Here is a 21,484-nt window from a genome sequence, read left to right as displayed (position 1 = left end):
ATGCTAGGACGCATCCCAGACCTAGAGACCGGAAAGCTGATAATGGGGGGAGACTTTAACACGGTGTTGGAACCAAGGCTGGATAGGTCGAAGTCCAGGACTGGTAGGAGGCCGGCAGCAGCCAAGGTGCTTAAGGATTTTATGGAGCAGATGGGAGGGGTGGACCCGTGGAGATTCAGTAGACCTAGGAGTAAGGAGTTCTCGTTTTTCTCCTATGTCCATAAAGTCTATTCACGCATAGACTTTTTTGTGTTGGGTAGGGCATTGATCCCGAGGGTGAGGGGAACGGAATATACGGCTATAGCCATTTCGGATCATGCCCCACACTGGGTAGACTTGGAGATAGGGGAGGAAACAAGAGGGCGTCCACCCTGGAGAATGGATATGGGACTAATGGCGGATGAGGGGGGTGTGCTTAAGGGTGAGGGATGCATTGAAAAGTACTTGGAACTCAATGACAATGGGGGAGGTTCAGGTGGGAGTGGTCTGGGAGGCGTTGAAGGCGGTGGTTAGGGGGGAGCTGATATCAATAAGGACACATAAAGGGAAGCAGGAGAGTAAGGAACGGGAGCGGTTGTTGCAAGAACTTTTGAGGGTGGACAGACAGTATGCGGAAGCCCCGGAGGAGGGACTGTATAGGGAAAGCAAAGGCTGCATGTGGAATTTGACTTGCTGACCACAGGCACTGCAGAGGCACAATGGAGGAAGGCGCAGGGTGTACAGTATGAATATGGAGAGAAGGCGAGCAGATTGCTGGCACACAATTGAGGAAAAGAGGAGCAGCGAGGGAAATAGGGGGGTGAGAGACGAAGATGGAGAGACGGAGCGGGAGCGGAGAGAGTGAATGAAGTGTTTAAGACATTTTATAAAAATTGTATGAAGCTCAACCCCCGGATGGGAGGGAGAGAATGATGGAGTTTTTGGATCGGCTGGAAATTCCCAAGGTGGAAGAGCAGGAAAGGATGGGATTGGGAGCACAGATCACGGTAGAAGAAGTGGTGAAAGGAATTAGGAACATGCAGACGGGAAAGGCCCCGGGACCGGACGGATTCCAGTTGAATTTTACAGAAAATATTTGGACTTGCTCGCCCCGCTACTGACGAGGACCTTCAACGAGGCAAAGGAAAGGGGACAACTGCCCCCGACTATGTCAGAAGCAACGATATCGCTTCTTTTAAAGAAGGAAAAGGATCCGCTACAATGCGGGGTCCTACAGACCAATCTCCCTCCTCAATGTAGATGCCAAGGTCTTGGCCAAGGTAATGGCAATGAGAATAGAGGAATGTGTCCCGGGGGTGGTTCATGAGGACCAAACTGGGTTTGTGAAGGGGAGACAGCTGAACACGAACATACGGAGGTTGTTAGGGGTAATGATGATGGCCCCACCAGAGGGTGAAACGGAGATAGTAGTGGCGATGGATGCCGAGAAAGCATTTGATAGAGTGGAGTGGGATTATCTGTGGGAGGTGTTGAGGAGATTTGGGTTCGGAGAGGGGTATGTTAGATGGGTGCAGCTGTTGTATAGGGCCCCAGTGGCGAGTGTGGTCACGAATGGACGGGGATCGGCATATTTTCGGCTCCATAGAGGGACAAGGCAGGGATGTCCTCTGTCCCCATTACTGTTTGCACTGGCGATTGAGCCCCAGGCGATAGCGCTGAGAGGTTCCAAGGGATGGAGGGGAATACTTAGGGGAGGAGAAGAACACCGGGTATCTTTATATGCGGATGATCTGCTACTATATGTGGCGGATCCAGCGGAGGGATGCCAGAAATAATGCGGATACTTGGGGAGTTTGGGGATTTTTCAGGGTATAAATTGAACATGGGAAAGAGTGAGCTGTTGTGGTGCATCCAGGGAGCAGAGTAGAGAAATAGAAGACCTACCGTTGAGGAAAGGTAACAAGAGACTTTCGTTACCTGGGGATCCAGATAGCTAAGAATTGGGGCACATTGCACAGGCTAAATTTGACGCGGTTGGTGGAACAGATGGAGGAAGATTTCAAGAGATGGGACATGGTAGCATTGTCAATGGCAGGGAGGGTGCAGGCAGTTAAGATGGTGGTCCTCCCGAGATTCCTTTTTGTGTTTCAGTGTCTCCCGGTGGTGATCACGAAGGCTTTTTTCAAAAGGATAGAAAAGAGTATTATGGGTTTTGTTTGGGCCGGGAAGACTCCGAGAGTGAGGAAGGGATTCTTACAGCGTAGTAGGGATAGGGGGGGGCTGGCACTACCGAGCCTAAGTGAGTATTATTGGGCCGCTAATATTTCAATGGTGAGTAAGTGGATGGGAGAGGAGGAAGGAGCGGCGTGGAAGAGATTAGAGAGGGCGTTCCTGTAGGGGGACCAGCCTGCAGGCTATGGTGACAGCCCATTGCCGTTCTCACCAAGGAACTATACCACGAGTCCGGTGGTGGTAGCTACACTGAAGATTTGGGGACAGTGGAGACGACATAGGGGAAAGACCGGAGCACTGGGGGGGTCCTCGATAAGAAACAACCATAGGTTTGCCCCGGGGGGAATGGATGGGGGATATGGAATGTGGCAAAGAGCAGGTATAACGCAATTGAAAGATCTATTTGTGGATGGGAAGTTTGCGAGTCTGGGAGCGCTGACCGAGAAATATGGGTTGCCCCAAGGGAATGCATTCAGGTACATGCAATTGAGGGCTTTTGCGAGGCAGCAGGTGAGGGAATTCCCGCAGCTCCCGACACAAGAGGTGCAGGACAGAGTCATCTCAAAGAAATGGGTGGGGGACGGTAAGGTGTCGGATATATATAGGGAAATGAGAGACGAAGGGGAGACTATGATGGACGAACCTAAAAGGGAAATGGGAAGAAGAGCTAGGGGAGGAGATTGAGGAGGGGATGTGGGCAGATGCCCTAAACAGGGTAAACTCGTCGTCCTCGTGCGCCAGGCTACGCTGATTCAGTTTAAGGTATTACACAGGGCACATATGACTGGAACACGGCTCAGTAAATTTTTGGGGTGGAGGATAGGTGTGCGAGGTGCTCGAGAAGCCCAGCGAATCATACCCATATGTTTTGGTCATGCCCGGCACTACAGGGTTTTGGATGGGGGTGACAAAGGTGCTTTCGAAAGTAGTAGGAGTCCGGGTCGAACCAAGCTGGGGGTTGGCTATATTTGGGGTTGCACAAGAGCCGGGAGTGCAGGAGGCGAGAGAGGCCGATGTTTTGGCCTTTGCGTCCCTAGTAGCCGGCGCAGAATATTGCTAATGTGGAAAGAAGCCAAGCCCCCGGGGGTGGAGACCTGGATAAATGATATGGCGGGGTTCATAAAGTTAGAGCGGATTAAGTTCGTCCTAAGGGGGTCGGCTCAAGGGTTTACTAGGCGGTGGCAACCGTTCGTCGAATATCTTGCGGAAAGATAGATAGGGAGAACAAAGAAGGCAGCAGCAGCAGCCCAGGACTTGGGGGGTGGGGGGGGGGGGGGGGGGGGGGGGGGGGGGGGGGGGGGTTGTGGCCGTGGCCTGAGGCAAGGCAGTTGCCAATTAGGGCTAGTTTTTATTTTTTGTTATTTAATATTTATTTATTTGTTGTTGTTTTCTTTTGTTCTTGTTTAAATAAAAAAGGTCATTATTATCTGTATTGTTATAATGTTGTGTAAAGGATGCACAATGTACTGTGTTGGTTGACCAAAAATTTTCAATAAAATATTATTTAAAAAAAAAAAAAAAAAAACTCCCACTCGTGTAAATTCCCGTTTTTGGATATCTGTTCTCAGTGCACTCTTCTTTAGCTCCATTAAGTGCTGTCAGGAATGGAATGTAAAGTCAAGTGGGGAAGATTCATTCATCATTGGTGTCATCTTTGCAATCTGAATCCACTAAGTTTGACTCTGCCTATAGAACTGGGGTAATTACGAGACTCAACCTGGAAAACTACACAAAGAAGCAGAGCAGAGATGGGACTGCAGCATTGCAGATTGGATTTCTCACCCAAGTTACCTGCTTGTATCACAAAATTAACCCTAGTGTTCCCTGACATGTACTCAAATGTGTACAAACATCAAAATGGGGCACATGGGAGCTGGATCTGACTATACCATCAAATCCTTTGTAGCTGGAGAAGCATTGGCATCTGATTTTAAGATTCTGGCAAAGGAATCATGATGACTGCAGTTTTCTGTATCTGCAATTAAAGTCATCACTCTTGCTGAATGAAAATCAAAATGCTGACTTTACAACCCTGTGGTGTCAGGTTTATTCATCCAATCTAGCATGGAGATCTACATGTATAATCAACTTTATGGCCTGAATTTTTCGGATGGCGGGGCTTCCATTCCCCACCATCCAAAGAGGTGGCAGAGAACATATCTCCAACGGTGCTGAGTGTTCCACAGCCCATTTCACGCTCGAATCAGCATCATCAGTTGGCTGCAGGCGGGACTCGTGCCCATCACTCGGGAGGAAGTCCTGCCTTAGAGAGCTGCCGGGCAATCTGATTGGCTGGGGGGTCTCCAGCCCCTGCAGTGGCTAGAGCTGCAGAAGGCAGAAGAGGGACATTAGGAAGATAACTGAGCCCAAGTCCCAGGACTGGAAAGTAAGGCAAGTTTAATAATAATAATCTTTATTGTCACAAGTAGGCTTACATTAACACTGCAATGAAGTTACTGTGAAAAGCGCCTAGTTGCCACATTCCGGCGCCTGTTCTGGTACACAGAGGGAGAATTCAGAATGTCGAATTCACCTAACAGCACATCTTTTGGGACTTGTGGGAGGAAACCGGAGCATCTGGAGGAAACCCAAGCAGATACGGGGAGAACGTGCAGACTCCGCACAGACAGTGACCCAAGCCGGGAATTGAACCTTGGACCCTGGGACTGTGAAGCAACAGTGCTAACCACTGTGCTACCGTGCCGCCCAGGCACTGTAAGGGGTCCCAGGACAGGGAGGATAGGGAAAACCTGGCGGTGGGAATGGGCAAAAGGGACAATCAGGGTGTTGGAGGAATGTCATGGGAGCGAGAGCGGTGCAGCTGCCATTGGACCTGAAGGTACTGCCAACAGTCGGAAGGGGTCTACAGATGGAGGGTCCTTCCCATCCAAAATCGATGCCCATTCTTTTTTGTCCTCCCCCACACCAAGAAAATCATTAACTGCCCTTGAATGACCAATAATTGGAAGATTAGGGATGGATGAAGAGGAAATAAGATAATCATTCTAAAGATTATTTCAGCAATATTAATTTTCAAAGTTTTGGGTTCAAATATTGAAGAACATAAGAACTAGAAGCAGGAGTAGGCCATCTGGCCCCTCGAGCCTGCTCCGCCATTCAATGAGATCATGGCTGATCTTTTGTGGACTCAGCTCCACTTTCCGGCCCGAACACCATAACCCTTAATCCCTTTATTCTTCAAAAAACTATCTTTCTTTATCGTAAAAACATTTAATGAAGGAGCCTCTACTGCTTCACTGGGCAAGGAATTCCATAGATTCACAACCCTTTGGGTGAAGAAGTTCCTCCTAAACTCAGCCCTAAATCTACTTCCCCTTATTTTGAGGCTATGCCCCCTAGTTCTGCTCTCACCTGCCAGTGGAAACAACCTGCCCGCATCTATCCAATTTATTCCCTTCATAATTTTATATGTAAGAAGTAGCAGCTTGGAATTTAAATGTTCACAAATGGTTTGCTCTTAATTTGTGCAGCGGTAAGAATGGAAAATAATCAGTGCATTCTCTTTCTTGACAGGTAGCATATTGGATTGTTCTGCAATGACTATGACTCCATCAGCATTGAAATGTAGTTCTGAAGACTCTGTATTCAACATTAATAGTGAAGCAGAAACACAACTGGATATTTCTGAGAAGGTATTTGCAAACTTGTCAGCTATGGTTCAGTGGTAACACTCTCGCCTGTGGGTCTGGAATGTTCTTGGTTCAAGTCCCATTCCAGGGTTTGAGCACAAAATGAAGTTATGGGGAAGTGCCGCACTTCTGATGTGTTATCTTTCAGACAAGGCATTCAAACAAGTTGCCATCTTTCTGAGGTGGATATAAAAGATCCCATGTCACTATTTTGAAGCAGTGTAGGGAAGCAATCCCCAGTGTCCTGGCCAATATTTATCCTTCAATCAACATCATAAAAAACGATCATGTGAACACTATCACATTGCAGTTTATGGGAGTTTGCTTTGCCACGTAGCTTACATTACACGGCTGCTACGTTTCAAATATATTCAGTTGGCTGCAAAGAATTTTGATCAAGGAAGGCGCTCTATAAATCTTTTGTACAGCACAGGTCGATGCTAAACTGTCTGCAGTAGCACAGTCGAGCTGTTTGCCTCACAAACAATGAGTTTATTCTTTCGCTATAACCGACATGGAGGTCTACCAGCCAGGTGCTTTATTAGCTTTATCACTTTAGGGCACCCAGCAGTTCTCTTACTGAAAAATAAATTGGTATTTTTCTTGTATTGCAATATAAGTAATTGTGCCAAAAAATAGCAACGCTTCTTTTCAAAAGCTAAAATCATCCTTATTTTCGAAGGTTTCACCACAATTAAAAATTGGATTTGAATTGAATCACCAAATTCAGTCTTGATGCAGCATTTCTTCTTTCTTTGTTCCGTTTATACTTAATCATCAGATGCATACCCAAACAATATAATCTTAAAATAAGGCAGCATTTTTATTTGCACAGAGTGGGTATGCCTTTTCTGTAAAGTTATTTAGGATGCACTGAAAATTGGAGGCCCAATATACTGCCCAAGGACCAATGATTACTCCGTTCTCTCCTTTTTACCTCTGAAACTAGTGAGCCTTGCTGGGGTATGGACTTCATCTGGTTATTGTTTTCATGAGCCCAGATTGCGTGGTTTAAGGGACATTTGGCAATGGGAATATTAATGGTGATCTCAGTTCTTTCTTTGCTCAATATCCACACATAGAAGCGATCAGAAATCCTAAGTGACTGTTAACATCAAAAAGCCTAGAGACACTGAGGCATGTTGTACAGTCTATCCCATTGCTGCCAAAATCAAACCAGTTCAACACAGACTTGAGATTAATGGGGTTGGTGGGGGAGTAGGTGGGATGCTGTCCTGAACTATGTAGGTCAGTACTTTTTACCCATGTACTTCCCAATGGAGTATCCCAGATATTTCATGTTTAATGTGTAAGTGCATCTAATTTAGTTAACTGAAATAACATGTTGACTTTTACTACTATCTGTCCTTTTCAGACAGAATTGATCATTTTAACAAAATTGAATACTTTTGTCTATGATGAATTGTTTTTCTCTTCTGTCCTATGATCATAGTTTCAGAAAGATTAAAAAGACAGGCTAACTTGCAGAAATTGGTCAGTTTTGGGGGAGGCAGTAGCGTAGTGGTATTGTCGCTAGGCTAGTAATCCAGAGACTCAGAGTCATTCTCTGGGGACCTGGGTTTGAATCCCGCCATGGCAGATGGTGACATTTGAATTCAATAAAAGAAATCTGGAATTAAAAATCTAATGATGACCATGAAACCATTGTCGAATTGTGGTAAAAACCCATCTGCTTCACTAATATGGGCAGCACGGTAGCACAGTGGGGAGCACTGTTGTTTCACAGCTCCAGGGTCCCAGGTTCGATTCCCGGCTTGGGTCACTGTCTGTGTGGAGTCTGCATGTTCTCCCTGTGACTGCGTGGGTTTCCTCCGGGTGCTATGGTTTCCTCCCACAAGTCCCGAAAGACGTGCTGTTAGGTAATTTGGATATTCTGAATTCTCCCTCTGTGACCCGAACAGGTGCCAGAATGTGGCGACGAGGGGATTTTCCCAGTAACTTCATTGCAGTGTTAATGTAAGCCTACTTGTGACAATAAAGATTATTATTATTATGTCCTTTAAGGAAGGAAATCAGTCACCTTAGGTCCACAACAATGTGATTGACTCTTAAATGCCCTCAGGGATGGGCAATTAATGCTGGCCCAGCCAGCGACGCACACATCCCATTAATTAATTTTTAATAAATTATGTATGTAACGTGGGGGTTGTTTAGACAGGCTTCTGTTAGTCATGCTTATATTATTGGCAATTCTCTGGTGATTGGCTGGTTCATTTTGTTCCAAAATACTGTTGAAAACTGGTAATGGATCCAATTGTCACAACTGAATTACAATAGCAACACTTTGTTAGTGCCAAGTAGATCTCTTTTTAAATATGTTTGATTGGCGGCTGTATACGAGTGAACAAGTACCGTTTTGTATCAGGTGAATGATTCACCACTTACTTCAGTTATAAATATTGTAGAAGCTCTGTGGTTTGAGCCTGTTTCTTTACTGAAAGAAATCTTGAATGCATGAATGACTTACTGATGAGATCCAAGTGTGAGCTGAAGCTCAGATTTGTGCAAATTGATACGCTCTGAACTTTCATCATTGGTTTGATCCAGTTCAGAGCTGAGCATCTCGTTCTCTCTGAAAAGATTCATGCTGGCTGCTTGCAATTCTTATTGCATGTCATTGGTGGGGTCAGTGGAAAAGGTAGACAGATTCACTACTTTATTACCTTCTTCAACAAAAAGAGTATTCTCCTCAAAAGAGAAAAAAAAAAGACAATCATTGCCAGTGGAATCAAAGAGTGCAGTAAGATCTAGGACCTCTTCCTTCAACAGGTCTTCTGCTTCTGTGGCAACTTGAGTCTCTTGAACTCTTGTCCTGAAAGTGCAAACCAAGGTCTAGAGCCTCAGCTAGTAGAGGATGGTCACCATTTTTGTTAGTGCATCCTGTTTCCACCTCTTCTCGCCTGTCTCCAATGGACAAAGACTGGCTCACTCCGTAATAAGGCAACTTCAATTTCTGCGGCAGTTTTGAGCTTTCTCAGTCATAGGCACAACTTTGGAAATTCAGTCCTCAATATTTCTCCACTGTCATCTATTGGTGTCTCATCTTTGCCTCATTTTTGGAAAGACAAATTCCAGAGCATGCTGTTGTGCTGAGAAGCAAAATTGGCTGCTTTTGTAAGTTATAAAATAATTAATTAGTTTATTTTGTCTTCATGCCTAAGGGTTGTAGTGAATTGGCCCTTCACTTTGAGGTCTGTGCCTCCTGGCACTTGTAGCTGTGACCCTAACCCCGGTATCTAGTTTAAATTATGTTCTGTATCCTTGGACTTCCAGCTCAACGGGCCAGAACTGTTTATCGGGATCTTTGATTTCTCTTTAGTGCAGACAAGCGAAAATGCAATATTTCCAATTTCCTGGAGTACAAAATGGTTGGAAGCATGTTCCAGCTTTGTTCCTTTAAATTGTGCTTTAGATCTGCAGAATTATTTGAAATGTCTTGGGCGGGATTCTCCGTTGCCCGATGCCAAAATCGGGAACGGTGATCAGGTGGAGAATGGCTCCCAACCCTCCAAATCGGTGTCATCGAGATACGCGTCACGTGAAGTCGCAACCCCGTTGGAATGTCATTAGCAGGCCCACCCGCGATACTCTGCCTCCGATGGGCCGAGTTCCTGACGACACGGGCTACGTGTGGTCTCAGCAATCCTGAGCCTGATGTGGCAGCTGTGGAGAGAGAGAGAGGGCGTGCGGACATTGTCCAACACTGCCATACTCGGCCGAGATCCATACCGCTGGCTTGTGAGTGGGGTGGCCAGAAGATGGGCTGTAGGGGCGGGTAAGCAGATATGTAGTACTGCACAGCCAGCGCCATCTTTTCCAGGCATGATCGGTGCGTGTGTGGGGGATGTAGGCGTACGCGCGACTGCAGCTTGTCAGCCCTGTAAATGTGCAGCACGGACCTTGCGATTCTCTAACTGTTTTCCACACATTCCACAGGTGTTTCTCGCGGTGCTGGTGCGAGCCCCTCACCGGTAGCAGAATCAGTGCGGGTTTTACACCACGGATCCTCTGTTGGCTTTGACACTGCCTCAGGAATGGCGAATCCAGCCCCTGATCTTGCCACAGAAAAAACTTTTGGCTCTGTCTGTTGGGCATTCGTCACAGCAATGTTGCTTTTTGGTGCTGCATCTGGAAAAAATGTAAAAAGTTGAGAGGGTTCTTCCTGCCCCTTCGATGGTGTTGCCTGCCTTTCTCATGGGCTTTTTGTCTGGGCTCCCAATTTTGGGCTTATGTACTGGATCGACCTCGACATCTCCCTGAAATACACCCCAATTCTGCTTTGCCGCTCTGTTTGCTTTGCAAACTGTTCAGTTTTCCAGAATGTTAAATCCCCACTGGTTTACAAGAATGTCTTGTTGAGCATGCCGACTATATTGCACTCACAATTTAACTCAATATTTTAAAGCTTGTATCTGCAACTGCTGGCCAATTCTATAAACGTTATTAATAAATGAATTGCTGGAATCATGCAGTCTTCGACTCCTTTGGTTGTGTCGCGCCTGTTCAATATCAAATTCTTCTTATGGCAGAGGTAATTATGGATGGCCCTCAAAACCTGATAAGCTGCTGAGATTTCCTTAACTCCTTGTCTCGCCAGGCAATCATCACCTATGGCCCCAATTGCATATAAAAGAGTTGTGACCTTGTTTTTGTGCCTCCTCTTGAAAGCCAAGATTTGTTCAGTGCCTTTTAAACTGTCGCCCCCAAAGTGCCCATTGTTGTTCTTGCTGCAGATTCTCAATGTGTTTAAAGCACTGTAGAAGGGGTAGTGGCTGTTCAATGGCCACCAACATTGTGAGTGGTTCGTTCACTGTCCTCTACCAAGGTCTGTTTTATTTTTGTTCTTCTTTCCAGATGTTCTTTGGTCTTCACCCGTGGATTCCCAAACTGCACCCTCAGCTTTCTTAAACTGCGGCTTATAGCTCTGCCACCATGGTTTGTGCTGCCACCATAGTTTCCCTTTACTTGTATTGTCATCTGGCTCAATGAAGTTTCACTTACTCATATGTGACTTGGGGAGAATCAGTATTTTGTTTCTCTCGGAACTATCTATTTTGAACTATTTACATCCAAGACCTCATGGTAAGAACATTGGGCGGGATTCTCTCAGCCCGGGGCCGGTAGGTGGTTTGAAGTGTGTCTACTTCAATGCCAGGAGTATACGAAATAAGGTAGGGGAACTGGCAGCATGGGTTGGTACCTGGGACTTCGATGTTGTGGCCATTTCGGAGACATGGATAGAGCAGGGACAGGAATGGATGTTGCAGGTTCCGGGGTTTAGGTGTTTTAGTAAGCTCAGAGAAGGAGGCAAAAGAGGGGGAGGTGTGGCGCTGCTAGTCAAGAGCAGTATTACGGTGGCGGAGAGGATGCTAGATGGGGACTCATCTTCCGAGGTAGTATGGGTTGAGGTTAGAAACCTGAAAGGAGAGGTCACCCTGTTGGGAGTCTTCTATAGGCCTCCAAATAGTTCTAGGGATGTAGAGGAAAGGATAGCGAGGATGATCCTGGATAAGAGCGAAAGTAACAGGGTAGTTATTATGGGAGACTTTAACTTTCCAAATATTGACTGGAAAAGATATAGTTCGAGTACATTAGATGGGTCGTTGTTTGTACAGTGTGTGCAGGAGGGTTTCCTGACACAATATGTTGACAGGCCAACAAGAGGCGAGGCCATGTTGGATTTGGTTTTGGGTAATGAACCAGGCCAGGTGATGGATTTGGAGGTAGGAGAGCACTTTGGGGACAGTGACCACAATTCAGTGACGTTTACGTTAATGATGGAAAGGGATAAGTATACACCGCAGGGCAAGAGTTATAGCTGGGGGAAGGGCAATTATGATGCCATTAGACGTGACTTGGGGGGGGGGGTAGGGTGAAGTAGGAGGCTGCAAGTGTTGGGCACACTGGATAAGTGGAGCTTGTTCAAGGATCAGCTACTGCGTGTTCTTGATAAGTATGTACCGGTCAGGCAGGGAGGAAGGCGTCGAGCGAGGGAACCGTGGTTTACCAAAGAAGTGGAATCTCTTGTTAAGAGGAAGAAGGAGGCCTATGTGAAGATGAGGTGTGAAGTTTCAGTTGGGGCGATGGATAGTTACAAGGTAGCGAGGAAGGATCTAAAGAGAGAGCTAAGACGAGCAAGGAGGGGACATGAGAAGTATTTGGCAGGTAGGATCAAGGAAAACCCAAAAGCTTTCTATAGGTATGTCAGGAATAAGCGAATGACTAGGGAAAGAGTAGGACCAGTCAAGGACAGGGATGGGAAGGGAAGTTGTGTGTGGAGTCTGAAGAGATAGGCGAGATACTAAATGAATATTTTTCTTCAGTATTCACTCAGGAAAAAGATAATGTTGCGGAGGAGAATGCTGAGACCCAGGCTAATAGAATAGATGGCATTGAGGTACGTAGGGAAGAGGTGTTGGCAATTCTGGACAGGCTGAAAATAGATAAGTCCCCGGGTCCTGATGGGATTTATCCTAGGATTCTCTGGGAGGCCAGGGAAGAGATTGCTGGACCTTTGGCTTTGATTTTTATGTCATCATTGGCTACAGGAATAGTGCCAGAGGACTGGAGGATAGCAAATGTGGTCCCTTTGTTCAAAAAGGGGAGCAGAGACAACCCCGGCAACTATAGACCGGTGAGCCTCACGTCTGTAGTGGGTAAAGTCTTGGAGGGGATTATAAGAGACAAGATTTATAATCATCTAGATAGGAATAATATGATCAGGGATAGTCAGCATGGCTTTGTGAATGGTAGGTCATGCCTCACAAACCTTATCGAGTTCTTTGAGAAGGTGACTGAACAGGTAGACGAGGGTAGAGCAGTTGACGTGGTGTATATGGATTTCAGCAAAGCGTTTGATAAGGTTCCCCACGGTAGGCTATTGCAGAAAATACGGAGGCTGGGGATTGAGGGTGATTTAGAGATGTGGATCAGAAATTGGTTAGCTGAAAGAAGACAGAGGGTGGTGGTTGATGGGAAATGTTCAGAATGGAGTTCAGTTACAAGTGGAGTACCACAAGGATCTGTTCTGGGGCCGTTGCTGTTTGTCATTTTTATCAATGACCTAGAGGAAGGCGCAGAAGGGTGGGTGAGTAAATTTGCAGACGATACTAAAGTCGGTGGTGTTGTCGATAGTGTGGAAGGATGTAGCAGGTTACAGAGGGATATAGATAAGCTGCAGAGCTGGGCTGAGAGGTGGCAAATGGAGTTTAATGTAGAAAAGTGTGAGGTGATTCACTTTGGAAGGAATAACAGGAATGCGGAATATTTGGCTAATGGTAAAGTTCTTGGAAGTGTGGATGAGCAGAGGGATCTAGGTGTCCATGTACATAGATCCCTGAAAGTTGCCACCCAGGTTGATAGGGTTGTGAAGAAGGCCTATGGAGTGTTGGCCTTTATTGGTAGAGGGATTGAGTTCCGAAGTCAGGAGGTCATGTTGCAGCTGTACAGAACTCTGGTACGGCCGCATTTGGAGTATTGCGTACAGTTCTGGTCACCACATTATAGGAAGGACGTGGAGGCTTTGGAGCGGGTGCAGAGGAGATTTACCAGGATGTTGCCTGGAATGGAGGGAAAATCTTATGAGGAAAGGCTGATGGACTTGAGGTTGTTTTCGTTGGTGAGAAGAAGGTTAAGAGGAGACTTAATAGAGGCATACAAAATGATCAGGGGGGTAGATAGGGTGGACAGTGAGAGCCTTCTCCCGCGGATGGAAATGGCTGGCACGAGGGGACATAGCTTTAAACTGAGGGTTAATAGATATAGGACAGAGGTCAGAGGTAGGTTCTTTACGCAAAGAGTAGTGAGGCCGTGGAATGCCCTACCTGCTACAGTAGTGAACTCGCCAACATTGAGGGCATTTAAAAGTTTATTGGATAAACATATGGATGATAATGGCATAGTGTAGGTTAGATGGCTTTTGTTTTGGTGCAACATCGTGGGCCGAAGGGCCTGTACTGCGCTGTATTGTTCTATGTTCTATGTTCTTCCGCTAACAGACACTAAGGGGCAATTTAGCGTGGCCAATCCACCTAACCTGCACATCTTTGGACTGTGGGATGAAATCGGAGCAGACACGGGAGAACGTATAAACTCTAAGCAGACAGTCACCCAAAGTGTGAATTGAACCCAGGTTCCTGCACTGTGAGGCAGCAGTGCTAACCACTGTGCCGACGTGCCACCATTTTAATGTTTGAAGAAAATGATTCAAGTAGTTCTGATTATTGTCATTTCCATAGTAATTCTTGTACCTTTTTCAACAGCTTTCATTGGCGACTGGAACAGAGCAACTTCCCACATATAGACAGATATTTTCATTTTGTACCGATGGCTGACACCATAACTATACTGTTTCTATGGTTTGTATTGAAGCTTTATTGTGTGTATTTTAGGTCGGCCTGAAATGAGTGTGTCTGGTGTCAATTTACCTTTATTTCCATGTGTTTAAGTTGGTGTGCGGACATGCTGCTTCTAGCTCAAAGCTAGCATTGTGCCAATATGCCTTCAGTGTTTCCTGAGTCTCATGGGAAATAAGCTTGGCTAGTTCATACAGCAACCAGGATAGTTTAAAAACACTTTACCAATTCTTAGTGCTGAATATCAGAAATGTCATCAGAAACTGGATTGTTAAGTAACTGGCCACACTTGAAACCATTTGTGTCCCATTGAGGAGTAATAGAGCCAATTTGTGCGAGCTCTTGTCTCCACCCCCAGCAAGCAGTATTCACTTCCTTGGGTATACGAGCCAGGAAATGATGATCTGATGATCCTGATTGTGTGATATATGCCCCTTTAATTAATTATGTCCCGGGATTTCTCAAAGTATTAGAACCATAAAAAAAAGTTACAGGGTAGAAGGAGGCCATTTGGCCCATATTGTCCATGCCAGCCCGAGGACACCCAGGTGCCCTTTCTAATCCCGTCTTCCTGCACCCAGTTGATAGCCCTGTAGCTTAGAGCAGTTAAGGTGCAGATCCAGGTACTTTAAGAGTTTAGGGTCTCTGCCTCCACACCAACTCGGGCAACGAATTCCAGACTCCCACTACACTCTGCGTAAAAACCAGTTCTCCCACATGTCCCCTCTACACCGTCTGCCACTTATCTTGAATCTATGTCCCCTGGTTTTAGAATTCTCCACCAAGGGAAACAATTTTATCCTGTTCATGCTATCTCTTCCCCTCATAATTTTGAACGCCTCAATTAATTCACTTCTTTGTTCCAAGGAAAATAACCTATCCAATCTTTCATTATAGCTACACTTTTCTAGTCCTGGCAACATTCTTGTAAACCTCCTCTGCACTCTCTCCAGAGCAGCAGTTATGTCCTTCCTATAATGTGGTGACCAGAACTGCACACACAACTCCAGTTGTGGCCTCACCAGTGCTTTATACAATTCCAACATTATATCCTTACTTTTATATTCTGTAACTCTACCAATGAAGGACTTCCATATGCAAGTAAAATTGGTACAAATGTTTCTATTATAATGTTACAGCGTTACAAAAGTTTGGGTTCGGCCGGAACAGAGAGGTGAACGTTCCATGTTACAAAATAGGGGAAAGCAGGAAGAAAAGAGGTAGTGAGGTGGTAATATTCAAAGATACATTGCTGAGGTCTAAAGTAGGTTTGATACAAAACCGCATCTTTTTGGTTCGGGAATGAAATGGATAAAGAGTTCTGTAGACAAATTAGATATAAATGGAAGCAAGAGGGAGTGTAGGATATAAGAAATAGGAACAGGAGTAAGCCATGCAGCCCCTCAAGCCTGCTCCCTATTCAGTTAGGTCATGGCTGAACTTTTACATTAGCTCCACTTTCTCATACTTTTCCCCGTATCCCTTAATTCCTTTAGTGCCCAAAGATCTGCTTTTCTCAGATTTGACTGAGTATTTACAATGTGAGGAGGGCTTTAGTTGTTCACAAAAGACAAGGGTAAATGGACAGTACAGAGGGATTGCCAGAATGTGTCCAGGACTGCTCTATTAATCAGCATGTTTTTAACTTAGCAGGGGAAGAGGTGTGGTGGTATGTATTAGGGGTAGTACGGTACCCAGTGATGCCGAGAGACTATTGGTGGACAGACACTGGGTCCTGATTGGATCTGCCGCCTACTGGCTCCACCCAGTAAGGCGGAGTATAAGAACCTGGGTTCTCCCAGCAGCCGCATTCTGTAACCCAGCTGCTGGGGAACAAGTCTGCGTAATAAAGCCATCGATTGACTTCATCTCATCTCGCCTCGTGAGTGATTGATTGTGCTACAATTTATTATGCACACTTTAAAAGACTATGGAGCTCCGGATCGCCCCGGAGTGTCTGTGAATCAGCCCCCACGCAGCAAACTAAGCGGCCACTTTTAAACACTGGCTAGCGTGTCGAGGGATACCTCCGAACAGACCTACGGAAGACCAGAAAATGCAGGTCCTGCATGCCAGGGTGAGTCCGGAAATTGACACGCTCATAGAAGACGCGGAGGATTTCCCGGTGGCGCGCACCATGCTGAGAGGGATCTACATTCGGCCCGTCAATCAGGTCTACGCACGCCACCAACTCGCGATGAGACGACAAATCCCCGGGGAATCGCTGGACGAGTTCTACAGTACGCTGCTCATACTGGGGAGGAACTGCAATGCCCACCGGTGACGGCTAACGAACATACAGAACTCTTCATCGGGATGCTTTCGTAGCAGGTATGACCTCATCCCAAATTCGCCAGCGACTGCTGGAAAGAGACTCAGTGGGGCTCATGGAGGCACGGGCCCTTGTGGTTCCCTCGATGTGGCATCGCAGAATGCCCACGCTCATGCCCCTGACCGCGCGGCAGCCCCTTGGGCTCCATGGACCCCCACCGCGACCGACTCTGCGGCACCCCCCACCCCCCCGCAAGCCTGCGCGACCAGAGCGCCAGACCACCCGGGGGGACCCCGCTGCTACTTTTGCGGGCAGTCAAAACACCCCCGGCAGCGCTGCCCGGCCTGCTCGGCCATCTGTAAAGGTTGCGGCAAGAAGGGACACTATTCAGCGGTGTGCCAGTCCCGGGGGACGCCGCAATCTCCGGGGGAGAACTGGGACCACAGACTCAACCCCCCCCCCCCCAAACGGTCCATGTGCGGCAACGGGCGCCGCCATTTTGGGTCCCGGACTCCATGCGGGCGGAATGGGCGCCGCTATCTTGTGCCCCCCCCCCCCCCCCCGGCCACGTGCGATTCATGGGCACGGCCATTTTGTCCGCCCCCGGCCGCATGCGATCCGTGGACCCCGCCATCTTGGCTGACAGCCAAGGACCCCAGCTTGGACGGCTCCACAGGGCCTGACGATAACGCCCCGATGCAGCAACCGCGGCTGGCTTCGGTGACCCTGGACCAGTCGCGGCCCCTGACGCTCCAAACGGCAACAACGATGGTACTGGTTAACGGGTACGAAACACCATGTCTGATTGACTTTGGAAGCACGGAAAGTTTTATTCATCCGGATACGGTAAGACGCTGATTTCTTTCAATCCACCCGAGTACCCAAAAGATTTTTCTGGCAGCAGGATCCCATTCCGTAGAAATCAAAGGGTTCTGCATCGCGAATCTCACGGTGCAGGGGAGGGAGTTTAAGAATTACCGACTTTATGTCCTCCCCCACCTCTGCGCTCCCACACTCCTGGGGTTAGATTTTCAGTGTAACCTCCAGAGTTTAACGTTCCAATTCGACGGCCCTATACCCCCACTTATTATCTGCGGCCTCGCGACCCTCAAGGTTGAACCGCCTTCCCTGTTTGTGAACCTCACCCCGGATTGCAAACCCGTCGCCACTAGGAGCAGACGGTACAGCTCCAGGACCGAACATTTATCCAGTCAGAAGTCCAGCGGCTGCTGAGGGAAGGCATAATCCAGGCCAGCAATAGTCCCTGGAGAGCTCAGGTGGTAGTTGTAAAGACCGGAGAGAAGCAGAGGATGGTCATAGACTATAGTCAAACCATCAATAGGTACACGCAGCTGGATGCGTACCCTCTCCCCCGCTTATCTGACATGGTCAATCGGATTGCACAGTACAAGGTCTTTTCCACCGTGGAAAAGTCCGCATATCACCAGCTCCCCATCCGCCCGAGCGACCACAAGTACACTGCCTTCGAGGCAGACGGGCGGCTCTACCACTTTTTAAGGGTTCCATTCGGCGTCACTAACGGAGTCTCTGTCTTCCAACTTGAGATGGACTGAATGGTTGACCAGCACGGTTTACGGGCCACGTTCCCGTATCTTGACAACTTCACCATCTGCGGCCATGACCAGCAGGACCACGACGCCAACCTCTGCAAATTCCTCCAGACCGCTAGCGCCCTAAACCTCACCTACAACAGGGAAAAATGTGTGTTTAGCACCGACCGTCTAGCCATCCTTGGCTACGTAGTGTGTAATGGAGTCATAGGCCCCGACCCTGAATGCATGCGCCCCCTTATGGAGTTCCCCCTCCCTCACTGTTCCAAAGCCCTGAAACGCTGCCTGGGCTTTTTCTCTTATTACGCCCAGTGGGTCCCCAACTACGCGGACAAGGCCCGCCCGCTAATTCAGTCCACTACCTTCCCCCTGTCGCCAGAGGCCTGCCAGGCCTTCAGCCGCATCAAAGCGGATATCGCAAAGGCCACGATGCACGCAATCGACGCGTCCCTCCCCTTCCAAGTCGAGAGCGACGCATCCGACGTAGCTCTGGCGGCCACTCTCAACCAAGCGGGCAGACCTGTGGCCTTTTTCTCCCGTACCCTCCACGCTTCAGAAATCCACCACTCCTCAGTGGAAAAGGAAGCCCAAGCCATAGTCTAAGCTGTGCGGCATTGGAGGCATTACCTGGCCGGTAGGAGATTCACTCTCCTCTCTGACCAACGGTCGGTAGCCTTCATGTTCGATAATGCGCAGCGGGGCAAGATCAAGAACGACAAAATCTTGCGGTGGAGGATCAAAACTCTCCACACATAACTATGAGATCTTGTATCATTTTGGAAAGATGAACGAGCCGTCCGATGCCCTATCCCGCGGCACATGTGCCAACGCACAAGTGGACCGTCTCCAAGCCCTCCACGAGGACCTCTGCCACCCGGGGTCACTCGGTTCTACCACTTCGTGAAGACCCGCAACCTCCCCTACTCTGTCGAGGAGGTCCGAACAGCCACCAGGAACTGCCAAATCTGCAAGCCGCACCTTTTCAGGCCAGATATAGCGCACCTGATAAAGGCTTCCCGTCCCTTTGAGCGCCTCAGTCTGGACTTCAAAGGCCCCCTCCACCGATCGCAACACGTAATTCCCGAAAGTGGTTGACGAATACTCCCGTTTTCCTTTCGCCATCCCCTGTCCCGACATGACCGCGGCCATGGTCATTAAAGCCCTCTGCACCACCTTTACACTGTTCGGTTTCTCCGCCTACATCCATAACGATAGGGGGTCCTCCTTCATGAGCGACGAACTGCGTCACTTCCTGCTCAGCAAGGGCATCGCCTCGAGCAGGACGACCAGTTACAGCCCCCGGGGGAATGGTCAGGTAGATAGGGAGAACGGAACGGTCTGGAAGACCGTCCTACTGGCCCTACGGTCCAGAGGTTTCCCAGTTTCCCGTTGGCAGGAAGTCCTCCCGGATGCCCTTCACTCCATCCGGTCACTGCTGTGTACCACAACTAATCAAACGCCTCACGAGCGCCTCCTTGTCTTCCCTAGGAAGTCCTCCTCCGGAGCGTCACTTCCGACCTGGCTGGCAGCCCCGGGACCCATCCTGCTCCGAAAGCATGTGTGGGCGCACAAGTCGGACCCGTTGGTCGAGAGGGTTCATCTCCTCCATGCGAACCCTCAATACGCCTACGTGGCATACCCCAACAGCCGACAGGACACGGTCTCCCTGCGGGACCTGGCGCCCGCCGGAGCGCCCCCACGCCCCCCAACACCAGTCATCCCCTCCCTCCCGCCAGTGCACCCCACTGCTGCTCCCTTCCCGGGTGGATCGGTCCTCCTCCCGTGCCCGCCCAGGAGTAGTGAAACAGGAACAAACATTGCGGCGCTCCCAGAGACGACAGTGCCCGAGCCAGCGCCTGCAACACCACCGGGGCTGAGACGATCGGCAAGGACAACCAGGGCATCCATTCGACTCATCGAATCTGCGTGACAAAGCAAGATCTGTAAATAATTCAGTGGCCCAGTAAAAACGGCATTGTAAATAGTTAACAGTTGATATCGTTGCATAGCCACTGTGTTAATGGAATCCGAGTACCGACCTTGTAAACCCCTACCACCATGCGACCCACCACCGCGCCGGGTTCTTTTTTTAACAAGGGGTGAATGTGGTGGTATGCATTAGGGGTAGTATGGTACCCAGTGATGCCGAGAGGCTATTGGTGGACAGACACTGAGTCCTGATTGGATCTGCCGCCTACTGGCTCCACCAGGTAAGGTGGAGTATAAGAACCCGGGTTCTCCCAGCAGCCGCATTCTGTAACCGAGCTGCTGGGGAACAAGTCTGCGTAATAAAGCCATCGATTGACTTCATCTCATCTCGCATCGTGAGTGATTGATTGTGCTACAAGAGGCAGTGCTGGATTTAGTTCTGAAGCTTTGCTAATATCAAGAAAACAATGACTATAGTATAATTAAAGTATTTAACTGGAGAAAGCCAATTTTAATTAGCTAGAAGAGGAACTAACCAGAATAACTAGGTAAACTGGCAACAACAATTGACAGCTAAAAACCATGCACAAATAAGGGGTGATTGGAATACTGTCTGAACATGTCTGAATAGAAGAAAAGATGTGTTTTAAAAAAATGTTTTTCAATGAAATGATAAGTGAAACAACTTTTATTTTTAAATAAAAGCCATCTAACAAATGTAGAGCCAATAGTACAAAAGAAACTCAAATGCAGTCAGCATTTACTTGGATTAAAAAAAGATTTATAAAGTTAAGACGTGATGGATGAAAGATTGATGGGCTTTCAACACAAAACCAAAGAAGTTATGGAGCAGTTTATATATGAGGAAGGGAATTTTAAGTAGATATTCTCTGATACTTGGCCTCAGTGTGCACAGTAGAGTGTGTAATGAGAATGAAAGGATATAGGTGGTGGAAGTGGAGTTGATAGGTAGGATAAGCAAAGATAAGGAAGTAGAGTTGAAGGAGGAAATTATTAAAATATTACTCAAAATGGAAATGACCATGGACAATGAAGGCATCCATCTTAGAAAGCTGAGTGAAGTCCGAATAGCAGGGTTTTCGACCTAAAAGCTGAGTGAAGTCCGAATAGCAGGGTTTTCGACCTACGTGTGACCCCAGTCCGACATAAATCGTTCACTCTTAATTCCTTCGGGGAAACTAGAGATTGGCAATGAATACTGCCTTGCTGGTGGTCTCCATACCACACACATTCCAATTGAAATTCCAAACCAACATCTGTGAGTTATCTGAACTTGGGTTATATAGGGATTGCAATAATCAAATTTTCAAATGACACAAAATGAAATGCATGGTTAACAGGGAAGTGGACTGCAAGTAGATTCAGGGAGACATGGACAAATTAGTGTATTGGGCAGATGTCCACTGACAATTTATATGGAGAGAGAAAATGGGAACATATTTACGAAATGATAAAAGCAAGGGGAATAAGGGCATCCGAGTGTTCAGATATAGA

General features: G+C 47.6%; 1 protein-coding gene across 1 annotated transcript in view; it reads left to right on the top strand.

Annotated features, from left to right (window-relative positions):
• The window catches only part of agbl5 (AGBL carboxypeptidase 5), a 191,252-nt gene that overhangs the window by 162,186 nt on the left and 7,582 nt on the right, over window positions 1–21,484 (top strand). Inside the window, 2 exon segments of the mRNA XM_072498931.1 lie at window positions 5,707–5,825; window positions 14,105–14,200. Coding sequence (XP_072355032.1) covers window positions 5,707–5,825; window positions 14,105–14,176 — 191 coding nt within the window. The 3' untranslated portion in view covers window positions 14,177–14,200.

This window comes from Scyliorhinus torazame, chromosome 4 (assembly GCF_047496885.1).
Source record: "Scyliorhinus torazame isolate Kashiwa2021f chromosome 4, sScyTor2.1, whole genome shotgun sequence".
NCBI classification, from domain to species: domain Eukaryota; kingdom Metazoa; phylum Chordata; class Chondrichthyes; order Carcharhiniformes; family Scyliorhinidae; genus Scyliorhinus; species Scyliorhinus torazame.
The sequence above is the reverse complement of the archived record's forward strand: the minus strand, read 5'-3'. Positions and strand labels throughout refer to the sequence as shown.